A 15,005-nucleotide genomic window follows, 5' to 3' on the forward strand; every position below is an offset into this window, starting at 1 on the left:
ATAATAATAATCAAAAGAATTAAATACCAAAAAGGCACGTTCATAACCAGAAAAATTTAGAACCATATTCTAGTAATAAGTATTAATGTTAATTTATCAAGGAACAAAAAAGTGTTTACGGTGGATGGTATCGGCACACTATATAAGTCGAGGTGGAGCACCGTTTTATTCCGCATCCGACGCCATAGGTGTCTGCCCACGCCATCTGCAATACTAGGATGTTAGTGAAGGTATAAGTTTATTAAAACAAGGAAAAAGATGCTACTTTATACCTTTGGGTTTATAAAGCTTATAAAGCTTGTGAAAAAAAATTCTTCACAATGTGCCTTTTAACAGGCTCTTTCCAGGGCAATTGTTTTTCACAAACAAGTTGTGCACAATGACTGACTGCATTGATTCTATTACTTCCTGGGACTCCGTGAATGTATGCACTGCTATCGTTTTACGACAAATGAAAAAAAAAACGACCGACCTGAGTAAATCTCGTAGGCGCGTTAGGCTTCGATTGCAAATTCAAAGTATATCTCAAATTTTTCCCCACGGAGGTGGAATAGATTTCATCCCACCATTTTTCCATAGACTGAATTCTTCAGATAAAATGACTTCACGTTATTCGTATAGAAAAATCACTCGCTTGCTTTATTGCATCCGACGCTGAAACTGATGTTGATTGAATGACATAAGTGTTTTCGCCCGGATTCGGACTCAACCCAGCGGGAGCACAATTATCCGCGAGTGCTTGAGCCTCCGTTTCCAGTGACAAGTTATATTCCTAAGAATGAATTCAAATCTCTTCTTTGATTATAATAATAATTGATAATTTTCGATTGCGATAATTCGAAGAGGGGAGGTTGGTCGCGGGGTCAAGCGATGATATGATGATTTTCCCATTGAGGGGTTGTAAAGGGAGGGTAGTGCAAGGAAAGGGGGTCGTAAAAAGTGTGGGGTGGGCAGTGTTAAATAATTACATACATTACAAAGTATTGCATTGAGTAATTAAGTAGTAGTAAGTAAAGTAGTAGTCAGCGAAAAAACTAATTGTTAAGTAACTAAGTTTTATCAAGTAGGACAGTAATATGGAAATATCGACATTTTGTTTTGACAGTGCACAATGTGTGGACAATATGATAACGGGAGGATGTAGGTTCGACACCCACTGAGTCAATTTCTCACAAAAGAGTTAGAAACTTGAAACTATTTCAGAAAGATGAAGATTTTCACTATTCGTAGTTTTCAGCAGTTCAAAAATGGATATAATGGAATTTAATTACCAAGAAAGGTCGGACTCTGTGCACGTTGTTAAGTCTGGGATATGACGAATCACTTTTGTGATAAAAGGATCAAGAGAAGTATCTCAGGTAGTTTTTTACAGGAAGTTTGCCACTTGCGAAAACTGCCATACCCCTTTTTCCTTTCTCCTGGACTTTTTGATATCTAAATGGGAAGACAGATTTTTCCCATCATGTCCCCACCAAAAATTTGGAAAAACCTCGAGGCTCTGGAAATAGTGTGATATGATGATCTCTGATAGATAAAATATTTGGCTACAAAATACATATAGTGGATACGAATAGCTTTAAGTTGGTCTGAGTTACGAGACTCTGTTCAAGATCACACTTTTCGGTATGGGCGCAAAAATTGGGACTTTTGTTTTCTCATTCCAGAAAAATGGAACAGCGCTTCAAAAAATCACTCATACATTCGAATAACAGGACCAAGAAAACTCCCATGTGCGAAATTTCTCCTCTCAGTACTGCCTGATTCTCTGAAAATTTAGGTAGGACAAATCTAAATGAAGTCGGAAAACTTTAAATTTTGTCCCATCAAATTTCCAAAAAGCCTATGAGGTGAGAAAAAGCAGCGATATGACTGTTCTTCAGAAAAAACCTTCTACTCTGAAAACTACCTAAAATATTTCTTCTGCTTCTCTTATCACGAAGTTATTCGAGATATCCCAGAACTAACGACACGCACAGAATCTGAGCTTTTTTTGGTAACTAAACTCCATTAAGTCCATTTTTGAAGTGTGCTACTGCCAAACTGTAAACTATAATGTGCTTTATTCAGTATTTCAATATATTTCATAAATTTTACAATGAAATAAAAATATTTCAAGACAAATATTTTTACAACATCTCAGCAAATTTGCTTCCTCTACTATTTAATGTTTCTTTGCTTTTGTCAGTTACCGAATTTCAGATTTGCCATTTGTTCCCCAAGAATTTTTGATTTTGGTACTTCGTAATACACGAAATTTCCGGGAATCTTTGCAGCAACGTTGGAGGAGAAGAGAAGGAAGAAGAAGAAGAAGAAGAAGAAGAAGAAGAAGAAGAAGAAGAAGAAGAGGAAGAAGAAGAAGAAGAGGAGGAGTAAAGTCGTACTCGAGAGGGTTGCGTGGTTGTGAACAACCTATCCAGACCGAGTACCTTCAGATCGATAATGTCCGGTTAAGCGCTACAAAACCTAGAAGACTCGTATACGCAGTCCCAGTTGTTCACTACTTCATGTTAGTTGGCTGAAGACATCTAAAATATTTGCAGAGATTTTGCTAGTGTTCAATTGCAAAATGTTTCTAGAAAATATGGGACCCGTAAAGACGTGTTATATACGACAACATAAGGCTAGTACCATTAAAATATGTCCAGGACAGTAATCAACTAAAAACCAATCCATCCAAAATCCAATCCATTAAAATGTATAAGCAATTGGAATTCTTATCTGTTTTAACATTGACGACTTACCATTGTTAGCATATTAGTAGCTGTTGGAAGATTCGGCTTTCCTGGTTTCCCATTCCTAACAGATCCTTCAGCAAGAAACGATCTAAAAACAACTATAAACGGGATTTGATTTTTTATTCTGCAACTCCAAAAATTGCGTTTTGTGTCCATATCGCGCACTTCCTAGTGGTCTACGCAATTTCAACAAAAAAAAAATCCATTGGCCACTTGGTCAACATAGATGGGTTTCATCTACTCCCTTATGGAGAAATACTTATTTCGTATTGTCCATGTTTGACTGTCTTTGAATCTTGGAACGTTGAATACGTTGCCTTTATAGTGATTTGCTTGACCTGTAGCCAAGATTGATATTGGTCTTTTTAATAACTAACGTTTTGGCGTTATCGCCTTCGTCAGAGCCTAAAAAATCAAAGCCAGCAGTGACTTATCCTCTCATGGGCCTCATCCTACAGAAAGCATTCAGACGATAAGCATACACAACAAACAGCACGTTGGCCAGTGCTTACCTTATGCAAAACCTTTTAACGTAACAAACCACCACGTACAACAACTATGAGCGTGCAACGGGTTTGTTAGGAAGCTCAGTAAATCCGCCCAGTAAATCAAAACCCGCACAGATCTTGATATGGGGCCAGTTCGTTTGTGGTCGCTATCCATCCACTCATCCTTTCTCCTCATTTTTAGACTTTTAGCAGTTATTCAAAATGCCTCTAGTGTTCTGCGCGCTGTAATCTCGGCTCGAAAGATAGTTTCGTAAAATCTCTCTCTATTTCAGAAATTCCATCATGTATTCTGTGCTATGAGTGGTGTGGAGAGTTCAGATTTTGCGAGTTCATCTAGATGCTACTTTACCCGAATACACACAGGGGATCCCGTTTCCCCTATGTAATTGTCATCAAACGGCCAGCACGTTACACGTTACGCCACCACTGATACCATGTAATCATCCCCTCTGGCACATGGGAAAACTAGGCAGTTGGGAGTTGCCCAGAGTCGGTCATATGCACGATTACGCACAAGCTGACACTTTGGCTGATGGTATTTTCACAATCTCCAGCCTACTGCTTGGCGTAGGCAACTCCGTACTGTCCTTCTCCTATCAGCAGAGGGAAACAAGACAGAATCTTCTCTGGGCCATCCACTACTTCAAATTTTCGCGAAGGATGCCGTGTCTGTCGAGTAACATAGTCTCCATTCGGGAACCCATTGGATATTGTCACTTTATGGGCCAAACCATTGTGACTCATAGTTGTTGTAAGTGGTGGTCTGTTACGTTACCAGACTCATCAGATGAGGTTAAGCTTTAACAAAAAGCTAGGTGCTAACAAAGAATAATACCAATCTCTGCCACAGCTCACGTAAATCAATATGAAAGCTGGACATTTCGTGAGCAATGACTTTTCTGTTGAAACTAATTTTTATGAAACTCAACTTCACCTGTAGTCGTTGTGCGTTCTGACTACTTCATTCCGTATTCGTTTGGTCATTTCACTGGAGCTGGGCGCTACTGTTGTTGCAACAGTGGTTTGTTGTGTGAAGGATGATACGGTTGTTTTTGCTGCTGTCGATGCCACTGTAGTTCCGTCTGTAGTAAGTACCACTGTAGTTTTTTCCGTTGTGTCTACACCTGGTGCTGCTGTAGTAACTGAAAACGATTTAACTGAACAAATGTATGCTATTCATGCTATTCATACTAAATCAACATCGCATTCTGGGAAGGATTATCAAAACCTGCCTGTTATTTCCGTTAATTTTATTCGGCAGAGTCCTGCAAGGTCCCCCTCTGTCGTGTCATTTCTGAGAATACATTCAGAATTGTTAATTTCTTTGCGACACGTTGTCGATTTTGTGCAGCCATTTGTTTTTGCAGTGGAATACAGCGATTCACCCGACTTGGGGCTGAATAAGAAGATTATATGAAGTGATTGGCTCAGGATAGACAAAGTTTTTGTTCTGATAGGTGAGAGGCGACCAAATCTCAGTTTGCTCAAGACGTCTTTGATTCTGGACCAACGCGACATATCCACGATGTTGTACTTGCAACGCAAGGACAGTGTCAACGGATGCTGACCTACGTGCCCTTCTCTGAGCTGCAGAGCGTATGAAATTCCACATGATTGCTCTGCAAGAGAGCGATAGCAGAGTACGACAGATGAATGACCGTACACTCGTCATTCGCTGAAAATAGTCATAGATATCTCGTCATTCGTCATTCGCTCGCCATTCGCCGTAAAAGATTGCGTCGCAAAATGTAGGCAGTATTGATTTTGTTCTGCTGCCATATGTCGTTCATTTTTTTCAATTTTTACGAGATCCTGTCACCTCGCCTAGCCATTCTTCACCATCGCCGTGAAAACTAGCATCATCAACATGAGGAGCTGATGAAACTGAATTGGACTCGTCTTATGAGGAGCTGAGGAAATGAGTAGTCCGCAACGAGAAGTCCTTCAACAAATTCCTTGTAGAGACCTCAACTCAAAAGTAGGAAAGGTAGCCGAACAGGAGTACAGGATCAGAAGATTTCGACTGACTGACCGGAATGAAAAACCGTTCTCGTCAGGCTGTTATCCGCCGCTTATCTTACCCGCTCACCTTTCACAGTCATTCTCTTTTCATGAGGAAAGATCATCGTCGGTAGACACGGGGAAAGAACAGATTGAGAAGAGCATTTGCTATCGCCAACGAAGGAGAAAAAAGTCGTATACAATGACTACAGACTCGAGGACGTCCCAAGGTGACTGGCACATTGAGGTGGATGACGACGTGCTCTTCAAAGGACTGCGAGCCTGTGCTGAACGTGCCTCGAAGACGGGCATGACAAACTTCCATCGAATTTCGTAGCTCCTCAAACTCCTTCTTCTGTCCATCAAGGAATTGTTAGACAGAAGAAGGAGTTTGAAGCTTGATCCAAACAAATAGCACATTGAGCGGTTCGTAGCAAACACTAGCTGCAGAAAAGCTTTGTGGGAGGATATTCCGAAATGCAGGCAAAAGAGGAGTCTGGAAGCAGCACAAAGATTGATTCTTTGCCTCGTGAATGGTTCATTTGCAGTCGACAAAGTATTCACTCATTTGTAATATGAACAGTCACTGTGTGCAAATCCAGCACGATTCAAAAAGTGTATGGTTGTCATAAATTCAAAATCATATTGTTTGAAAAAAAAAAACTTACATGGTGCTGTATACACAGGCCGTAGCGAGATTGTAGGTACTACCAGACTGACATAAAACGTTATAACACCCAAGAGATGTTGATCCTTTGTAAGCCATCTAAAAAAAGGGTTAAAATATTTGCGGTACAGTCATATAGCACTTTGGTAGTACGTAATTTGTCATTACAGTACAGCGTCGAGAAAACGAATGTATTAATCGCAGGAACCTTCGCTGCGGAGATCTGCCAGGACCTGCCTATAACAACCCTAAGTAGCTATCAGAACAAAAGTAACTGTTGTAAAACGGAGGAAAGGAGCAGCAAAAAGTGGACCTCGTCCCTTCTTTTATTGCTCTTTCCATGACTTTCGTTTTATCTGTCTTCAATTCCTCTTCCTTCTCAACGGCTATTCCGTCTAACAGATTTGTCCCACTCCCGCTGTCCGATTCACATTAAGTACTCATCCTATACTTGATCACGCAAAATGACAAGGGTATTGCACTAAAGCCGACTATTTTGCTCACATTTTTATGGAGAATCCACCTGAGGGCGACGCATACACTCTGGAGTAATGAGTAAGGAGAGTTGAAAGCAAGAGAAAGAGAGAGAGTTCATGGACATTCTGTTTGCGCAATGGATGCTACCAGCCTCATATCATGTCTCTCGTCATTACCTAACGTTGTTTCGGGGGGTCCTTTGGGACAGCTCAAAATCGCTGCCGATCGTATGACGGTAACATCGAAAAGACCACTGCCGTTCAGGTTCACAATTAGCAAGAATTCTTTTACATCCCTCCAATCTGATCGCGTAAAGAATCCCATCGTTCTTCGACCCTCCGATTTTCGGTCGCCGATCCAACCAAGCAATTGTACTTGAACTGAAATGTTGTCAATTGTATCCAACCCATTTATTTCTTAATTTTTGATGATTTTTGAACCATCAAACACTAACGCTTACATCCCAATACAGTCGTATTTGTGTGCTGTGATAAAGAGATATACGAAAGTAGTGAATTACTACTTACTTGATTTAATCGGCCTGGAGTGTTACGGCCTAACGCGGCTATCCGCTTCTTTGTGAGGGTGTGTGGGTGTGTCGTCCTTGAACATACCCGAGCCCACCCTGTATAATCCTCAGCTATAGTTCGCATGGAATCTACCTATTCGTCGCTATTCCATGAGCTGCGGAATTTCACGTCTTAACTGAACTGCCTGTCAACCCCAAGTGTCCTGAGGTCTTCCTTTACCACCTCCGTCCAGAACTTTCATTTACAACCAGGGGGCTTTTCCAATTAGGATCTGGAAGCATCCTTAAGACAACTTGAACAAGGCGATCAGACAGATCAGACAGTGACCAAAGACGCTAAGATTATTTTCCACGACTACTTGAGAAGCCCGGGTAAGATGTTAACGTTTTCCACGTGTCATCCGCAGGTACACCATATCCACTTCCGAGTAAAATTCTTCTTCAAGTTCAATTATGGCGCAGCATCGGCTAAAAGTAACCTAACAGTCGTCTAAATAGCTTTCTCTCCATGCAGTCGAGCTTTTACATCACTGTCGACCGAGCTCCTTAAGTCTCCGATCCGGACGTCATGATAGGGCAAATCGGGGATGAGTAGACTTGTAGCTTGACTTTAATGGCGATGGGGATCGACCATAGGCACTTGGTTAATGAGTTGAATGCCAAATTAGTTTTAACGCATCTTTGTTGAATATCTCTCTCGTAGCTGCTTTCAGCGTACAGTCCAAAGAGCAGAACTCATCAATGAGTTCAATAGGTTGTCATCTACCTTAATTTCCGATATGGGTCTCAAGGAGACCCACATCTGCTTGCATTTATCAGGGCAGAGTCGCAGGCTGTAAGTTGCAGCTAATTTTGATACAAGGTTAACAATATGTTGCTGAAAGCGAATATTACTACATCGTCATCGTACTTGATATCCACGAAGGGACGTGCAGACGGTGCTAAAATGACATAGGTGGGACACTGCTCAACTGTTCTTCGTACTATGTCATCGACGGTAAAGTTGAACAGAAAAGCCTCTTGTCTCACTCCAGTTTCCACTTCGACCGGTTTATTACATCCAGCTGGTGTTCGAGCTGCAGTTGTTGTTGTTCAATTTATGACTTTTATTAGGCATACGAATTTTCCTGGAACTCCATCGGCAGGATTCGCATTGAGAATACGACATCGGTGAGGCTACAAAAACCGCTGCCACACTTCAGTTACACTCCTCACAACATACACCTAATCAATCGTCTACTTACAATAAACACCTAATCAATTGTCGATCGACCAAACCGAAAGCCGGCCTCCTCGTCATCCCGGATGATCGCGCCTCAAAACCTTGTATTACACGCAGCGATGATATTTTTCGATAATTCATGGGTTCCATGATGGATAGCTTTTTGTAGTGAAGGAATATAATGTTTCCACAAGTCAGGTATTCCTTCGTCAATCCATGTTGAATAGATAATCTTTGTCATCTCACGAAACCCAAAATTAGGAAGAGATTTCGGCATTTCTGCGCTAATTTTATCGAGTCCGCCAGAATCTCCATTCTTCATTTTTTGAATACAGACCAGAACCTCTGAACCTTGTTGCTGGCGCTGACCGCGATGTATGTGTGTTTTTGGGCATGCAAGAGTTCAGGGACTGACGGGCTCAGCAAAGTGTTAAAATGTTCCCTCCAGATGGGCAGGGCTGCATCTTCAACAGCGACTCCGTTGGCAGCGTTGAGGGCAGGAGAACACCTTTTCATCATCTTCAATGCCTTGGCAGAGAAAAAGCTTTTCTCGGGTTCTTGTTCTCCTACGGCACCTCAAACTCCTTCGCTCTTGACGTCCATTCGTTCTCACGATCACGATCACGATTCAGCTGACGATGCAATTTCCTTCTCAGCCGCTTTTCTTGGGTTAAGTCACCAGCAACACAAACAGAATTGTACGCAGATACTGTTTTCGCACTTGCAAAAGCTAACTTCTCCCTCGATGCTAAAACCGGAAGCTTTTTCTTTGCAGCATCCTGAATGCACTAGGTGAAAGAGTCGGCGTCATCCACTCTCTTTATGGTCCGTAGTCCAATATTGACCGACACTCGTTGGCGGAACTTCTTTCTGCATTCTTCGTTCTTCAGACCTGCCATATCGGTTGATGTTGGGCTACCGTTTCTTGGACCGTACTATGAAGTTAAGAAGAACTGGGCGGTGACTGGAATTGATTGCGACTACATCGACAGCTCATGATATCTGACATGTTCTTCGTCAGAACGTAGTCGAGCTGAAGTACAAGAGTCCTCATCTTCTGCTTTCGCTGCTCTTCCGACGTCAATGGGGTTGTCCCTTGACGCGTAAGCTGATGGTGTCGATGATCCTTCTCAAAAACAGATGCAATGATGAGGTTTGTCTGCTCGCAAAGGTCTATCAGCCGATTTCCCTTGTCTGATGTTTGCTCCATTGGATAGGACCACTTTCCAAACTATCGGATTGTTGTTTAAGTCCCATCTTTGCATTCGCATCAATTCCGACAATTATCGCCTGCTGGCTTGGTGTGTTAGGTGTTAACGTATAGAGTTCATCATGTAACCTGTCCCTGTTGTAGTCCTCAGCGGTTTCCATATGTGCGTACGCACTTACGATCCAGAATCTGAGTCCTCTGCGATTTTGCGGTCGTACAAGGCGCATCCTGCTTACGTTGAACCGAACTCCTTCACATTATTGTTGTAATCGTTCCTAACAGTATTGCTCAGCTTTCTTCTCTCCTCTTATCAGTATCGTCGCAGTACAATAATGTCAATAGCAATGAGAGGGCGATACCTGATGTGTGTTTCCTGTAATCTTGCAAACGGTGTATGCAGATTTCGTAGACGTCTGAATAGAGCGGCCTATTAGAGTTCATTTGACAGCGAACGATAGTTTGCTGCAAAAGATTCCATGTTTCCCTCAGGCATCGGAGCTTTCAAGGAATGGGCTCTGGCATTTTTGAAATACACGGGAAGCTTTATCGATATAACAGTGCGGATTGTATAGTTCGTGCGTTCCCAATGCGTATACTCAAGTTCTCGATTGCGTTCAGTAAAAGCAGCGTCACCACTTGCAGGTAACATTCAGACCTGTACACGCGGCCCCAACGAACACCCAAAAATATTCATCCCTTACATTTTATGCGTATAATATAATTCCAAAGCACTCTTTTTCTGCTTAAAAATTGGTCAAATCAAAATTCTTATTGAAGAATATCAAGTATGTCAACATTGACTTTCGTGGGGAAGCCGAAAGATCCGGCCCTTTTTTGGCTTTTATGTCTAAAGACTACAGAGACGTTAGTAGATGAATCTATTGGTTATTGTTTGTTGGTCTTAGCAGTTATTGATCTACTCGGGGATATGTTTCATGATACAATTCAATTGTAACTGGCCGGTATTATCCACTACTTGTTGATGGCTCAGAAGCACTGCTTGTACGTTCTGTAGGCTCTTACGTGACGCTGAGGGATACAGCAATACTGTGGAGTACTAACGAGCTAATTTGGCATGTACTTCTCATTAACATTCAACAATATTGAAGAACTTATTCGCCACCAATATACATCCAATAGGTGTTGAAATTAAAAAAATACAAATTCAGAACAATCCATTTTAAGTCCACCATGGAAATTTTGGTTTACACCTCACTTGCTCTCTAAATTCAAAACGGGTCATGAGAATAGCTAAAAGTGATCATAGTGGTTGTTTTACGTTTTACGGCATTTACCTCTTTTCCAACCTCAGAAGCGCAGAAGTATTAACTAAGAAATCTTACGTTTGCAAATGCTTTCATCTTTTCATCGGTGTATAAGACATCTGAACCGATATTCCCATCTTCTAACGTGTACCACCACTGATTAACAACATCTGCGAAACGGTACTGAAGATTATTTGCGCTGTCCAATATGTGCTGTGGGACTTCTCGGGTCCTGTCAATAGGATAGCATAAATATAAGCATAAATTGTTTCTCTCACGACTCCGACTTTGACCAACACTTCACGAACAAGTCACTTACCAGTAATAGTTTTCACTACGTCCAAAAGAGCTCATGTTCGCTGCAGGTATACGGCCATTACAATCAGTAGCAAGATATTTCGCGAGCGATTCCAATCTGCAGTCATAGCTCTGAAATGAAGTTAAAGGATAAAGTTTTTGTCGTTAATCAATCCGCTTGGGATGCGCCCCACATTCACTTCAATTCGCAATCAATTTGAGGTTTACGAACGTGTCACTGGCCTATACAATGACTTTCGGTGGCTAGCCGATGTGTCAAGTCAGTGTTTTTATCCTCCCAGGCAAGTCTGGTACCAATTTACCAATGGTACCGAGCCCGGAGGGGTGAAAGCCACAAGGACGGATTCGAACCTCCGATCGATCGTGCACGAAGCGGAACCTCTAACCGCTACACTACACCCGTCCTATAGTTCTGAAATATTGAAAAATAATAAATAATCATAACTGGAAGTCTACCTAAAAAGTTTGCGACTGCTTTGAACTTGCGGAAGCGAAAAAGTAGGTATTTGTGCCCTACTTTCATTTTCGACATGTGTTTTTACATTGCTGGAGAAGGATTCAAACCAACGCACAAATTTGAACAATCTCGCCGATCCTTGTAGTTTGCGTTGATCTGCTGTGAGCACTTCTCCTTTTGCAAGCGAATGTCTTTTAACGTTGTGTTCGTGCAGAAATAGTTTTCGATAATCGTCTGTTGCGATTGCAGATTCGTCGCATTCTAAAATCGTGAGGATCCACAATGTGAAGAGTAAAGAACTGTAAGCAAAGGCATAGATAGTCCTCATACTTAAGTAACCTTCAACATTAGTATAATATTGAAACTAGTAGTAATGCTTGAGTGGTTATTTTATTTCAAAAACAAAATTACCCGCCATCTTGGAGGCCATTGATGGTGCAACATGAGACAGGGCGAGTATTACCTAAAACATCCACATAGACACTCGTTCATCAAAACTGAAGTGCTATCGCCGTTACCAATTGAATGGAAAGCATTGTTGGACATTGGCATGTGATACTCAGAACTGTGTGGTTTTGTTTCCATGGCCAGTGACAACGATATGGTAAGTCATTTTCCGCGAAACTGTTCGCTGCTCCCACTTATCATTTATTTGCAGGAAGCACAGTTTTCACTCATTTCTGATATTCTTCATTGCTCGTACTTTTGTGATTATCTTGGGTTTCGCTTCATTAGGTTTTCTAGTAGGGGGCTGCTAATCAGACACCCGAAAGTGTTTCAATTTCCACTTAGCAACATTGGCACCAGCAATACGTTCGGGATTGAAGGAGTGGTAAATAGTGTTGGTTGTGGGTATCACAGAAGCGTTTTTTTGAACTTGTAGATGGGGTAGGCAACGAAGGGAAAGTGTATAACCCAACCTCACGCGATACCGGCGTTCGGAATAGAAAATAAATGGTCTAAAGTTTATGATTGGAGAATTTTTGAAAGCGTTACGACTACACATCCGTCCTACTATTACTGTAGAAGAATGCCGTTCGCGAAATCACAACTTTTTTTGAGAATTTTTGCTGAACGAGTAATGAAGTAATAGCGCCAGTGATTCAGTAAAAAATAAGAAAAAAAAGGGGTCAAGAACAGAGATTGAGTGCGGCATACGGAAAGTTCAATAAACGAAAATGCTGTCAAAAAGACTTTTTCACTACCACAAAATAATCCTGATCATGTGCAATAAAATGATAAAATGTAATGAAAAACTGTGAGAAAAGAGTTGTTAAGAGTTTATCGGCGTTTCCGTCCTATCGACCGATCCTCCTATCGATCGGCGGGTGTTGAGAGGCGGGGTATGAATGCTCGTTTCTGCGTAGGCCGTACTAAGGCACGTACCGACATAAAACAACGGTTAGGAGCGATTTTGTTTGTAAAAACGTCTAACTCTTGGCCTGCATGGATGTCACACTCATACCCTTCTTTGTTACATCAAAATGAGAACCAAACACAACTACTTTTCTGCGCTCGATCTGCGTCTATGCGTCTAAAAGAGTAGATTAGAACGGGCGATCTTTCCTCCCAGGTCTTCTTTCAGCTGAACACAAAATAACCGTGGAATTTTGGAAATATTCTCACGACTTGTGCAGAAGATGACTACTTAACTTTTTAAAGTTTCAGGACAATTTGAACCAAAAAAAAAACGCGCACACAAGAACCTATCTAAATCTCTACACATGTGGGTTGTTTCGTAATAGGCAACATTTTTAATCTGTTAAAAGGCTGTGATAGTAAGTAACGTGTACACCACCAGGAAACCCCGGAACAATGTAACAGTGAAAGCTCTTCATAGAGTGCCAATATTGGGGAAGAAATGACTATAATCGGGTGAAATCCACCTGTAGCTAAGCGCAGTTGCGTAAGCGGTGATAACTCGGTTACTGCGGGATGTCGTATTATCTGTTAGTGTTGCGTCATTTTGTTATACATTTAGTAAGTCGCAACAGTTTTTCAACATTGTGGACTTCTGCAGTGTAGAAAACAATAGACTGTAGAAATCTCCGAATCTACCATAGTACTTAAAAAATCATGCATAACAAGATTTATTTATTCTCCGTAGAAATTGCAACTAGGTTTTGCTCAAAAGCAGCATAACACGAGATTGACTATGTTGGGATCTCTCTCATTTAACGATCTTAATCGATAAAGCGAGTAAAGCTTTTCCTAAGGAGGTCCAAACAACGGCAGCTACGTGACAGCTGACCTTAATTCTCATATATCAAAGTGTTTTAGGTTTCATTCAAGGGATGAATCCCGAGTGTTCACATTTCCGGAGCACTTCAGTCTCTATGGGACATTCATTGAGCATGGGTGTCTAGACAGCATCTTGTGAACTATCGTCTTCGTTCATTTTCACCTCATATCCCCACAATCTGTTGTATTAGATTACGAAATGGAACAAGGAGATCAAATAATGTATAGATAAGATTAAAGAAATTTAATGGTCAAACAAGAAGATTTCTAAAGAAGTCGTTTAACACCTATCAGAAAAGGAAAATATAAAGAAAACAGGTGAAGCTTAGAAAAAAAGGAGTTGGTCTGCAAGAATAACACTTTCCTCTTTACCTATACTCAGGAGTTCTACTCGAACTCAGGCAAGAGATCTTGTGTTCACGAATCTGTTCAAGTCCGGATACATAACATAATTAAGATAAGGGTGAGCAGACTTCTGAAAAAAAGAAAAGAAAAAGAGACGCATCGGCGTCTTTTTCGTATGTGCTTTAACTACTTATTACGATGTGAAGAGCAGGAAAATGTCAAACACCAGGTGCAACCTTTGATCTCTTTAACTAGCTATCTAAGTGGTTGTAATGGTATATCCTTACCAGTATTACTGCTCTCATTATTGTAAAGAGCGGACAGTTGTAGATAAACGGCACCAAAACTATGTTCATCTGCTGAAAATATAAACATTTATGCCACAGTTTACTATGAATAAGTAATGCTGTACTCGTGGGTGAGAATGCAGATTATGAGAATGTGATCATAAGAGTGAGAGGAAAAGATGGCTCAGGAAAGCTCCTTCTGCCACCAAAACATGTGCACAATTCTTGCCTGAAGTCCACTCCTTCACATTCAACATCACTATTGTCTTGTGCTTAGACAAATATGGATATTTCATAAGCAGGCTTCTTTCTCCACTCAGCAGGAACTCAGGGGACAAGAAAACACAAAACACAGTACTTGATTCTCTTTTTGACACTTCTGGTGGCGTGACGCCATCTTGATTGGTCTCATCTATGACTTTTTGCTGCTAAAGGAGCGCGAGCAATGAGATCATCTGCTTGCTGCGAAGGTGAGCTCTTACAGCCTCGTAATGTTCCGCATTCCAAGCCTTCCAAACTCTTTACAGCTTCCAGAGAAACAGGACCTAATGCATATCGTAACGAAAAAGTCAACCGTGGCCACCCAAATCTGCTCGTATCGTGATAATATAATCGGAAAAAAGTCTAAAATGTTCCCATGCTATGGTTTGATCGAAATCTTAAGGCTAAGAGGAAATAAGCCTGCGTGGCTAGGTAGATCTGTACCAGCAAGAAGTGTCGCGACTTCATCCAACTCCACTGT

The 15,005-nt window shown here is 41.3% G+C and overlaps 3 protein-coding genes across 3 annotated transcripts; 1 reads left to right on the forward strand and 2 right to left on the reverse strand.

The window, feature by feature from the left end:
* Positions 1-115: 115 nt before the first annotated feature.
* On the reverse strand, positions 116-14,332 carry RB195_007205 (uncharacterized protein; the record flags this gene model as incomplete). Its single annotated transcript, XM_064180716.1, has 12 exons — positions 116-205; positions 473-580; positions 635-772; positions 2,742-2,823; positions 4,179-4,386; positions 4,477-4,640; positions 5,914-6,011; positions 10,694-10,847; positions 10,935-11,044; positions 11,506-11,651; positions 11,802-11,853; positions 14,264-14,332. 12 exons carry the CDS (start codon positions 14,330-14,332, stop codon positions 116-118), a joined length of 1,419 nt encoding a protein of 472 aa, XP_064037566.1.
* RB195_007206 (uncharacterized protein) lies at positions 5,163-5,582 on the forward strand (the record flags this gene model as incomplete). The annotated part of the gene is made up of 1 exon (XM_064180717.1): positions 5,163-5,582. The coding sequence occupies one exon, from the start codon at positions 5,163-5,165 to the stop codon at positions 5,580-5,582; it is 420 nt and encodes a 139-aa protein (XP_064037567.1).
* On the reverse strand, positions 8,707-9,511 carry RB195_007207 (uncharacterized protein; the record flags this gene model as incomplete). Its single annotated transcript, XM_064180718.1, has 4 exons — positions 8,707-8,919; positions 8,986-9,075; positions 9,148-9,269; positions 9,373-9,511. 4 exons carry the CDS (start codon positions 9,509-9,511, stop codon positions 8,707-8,709), a joined length of 564 nt encoding a protein of 187 aa, XP_064037568.1.
* Positions 14,333-15,005: the final 673 nt, after the last annotated feature.

This window comes from Necator americanus, chromosome I (genome assembly GCF_031761385.1).
Source record: "Necator americanus strain Aroian chromosome I, whole genome shotgun sequence".
Taxonomy (NCBI): Eukaryota; Metazoa; Nematoda; class Chromadorea; order Rhabditida; family Ancylostomatidae; genus Necator; species Necator americanus.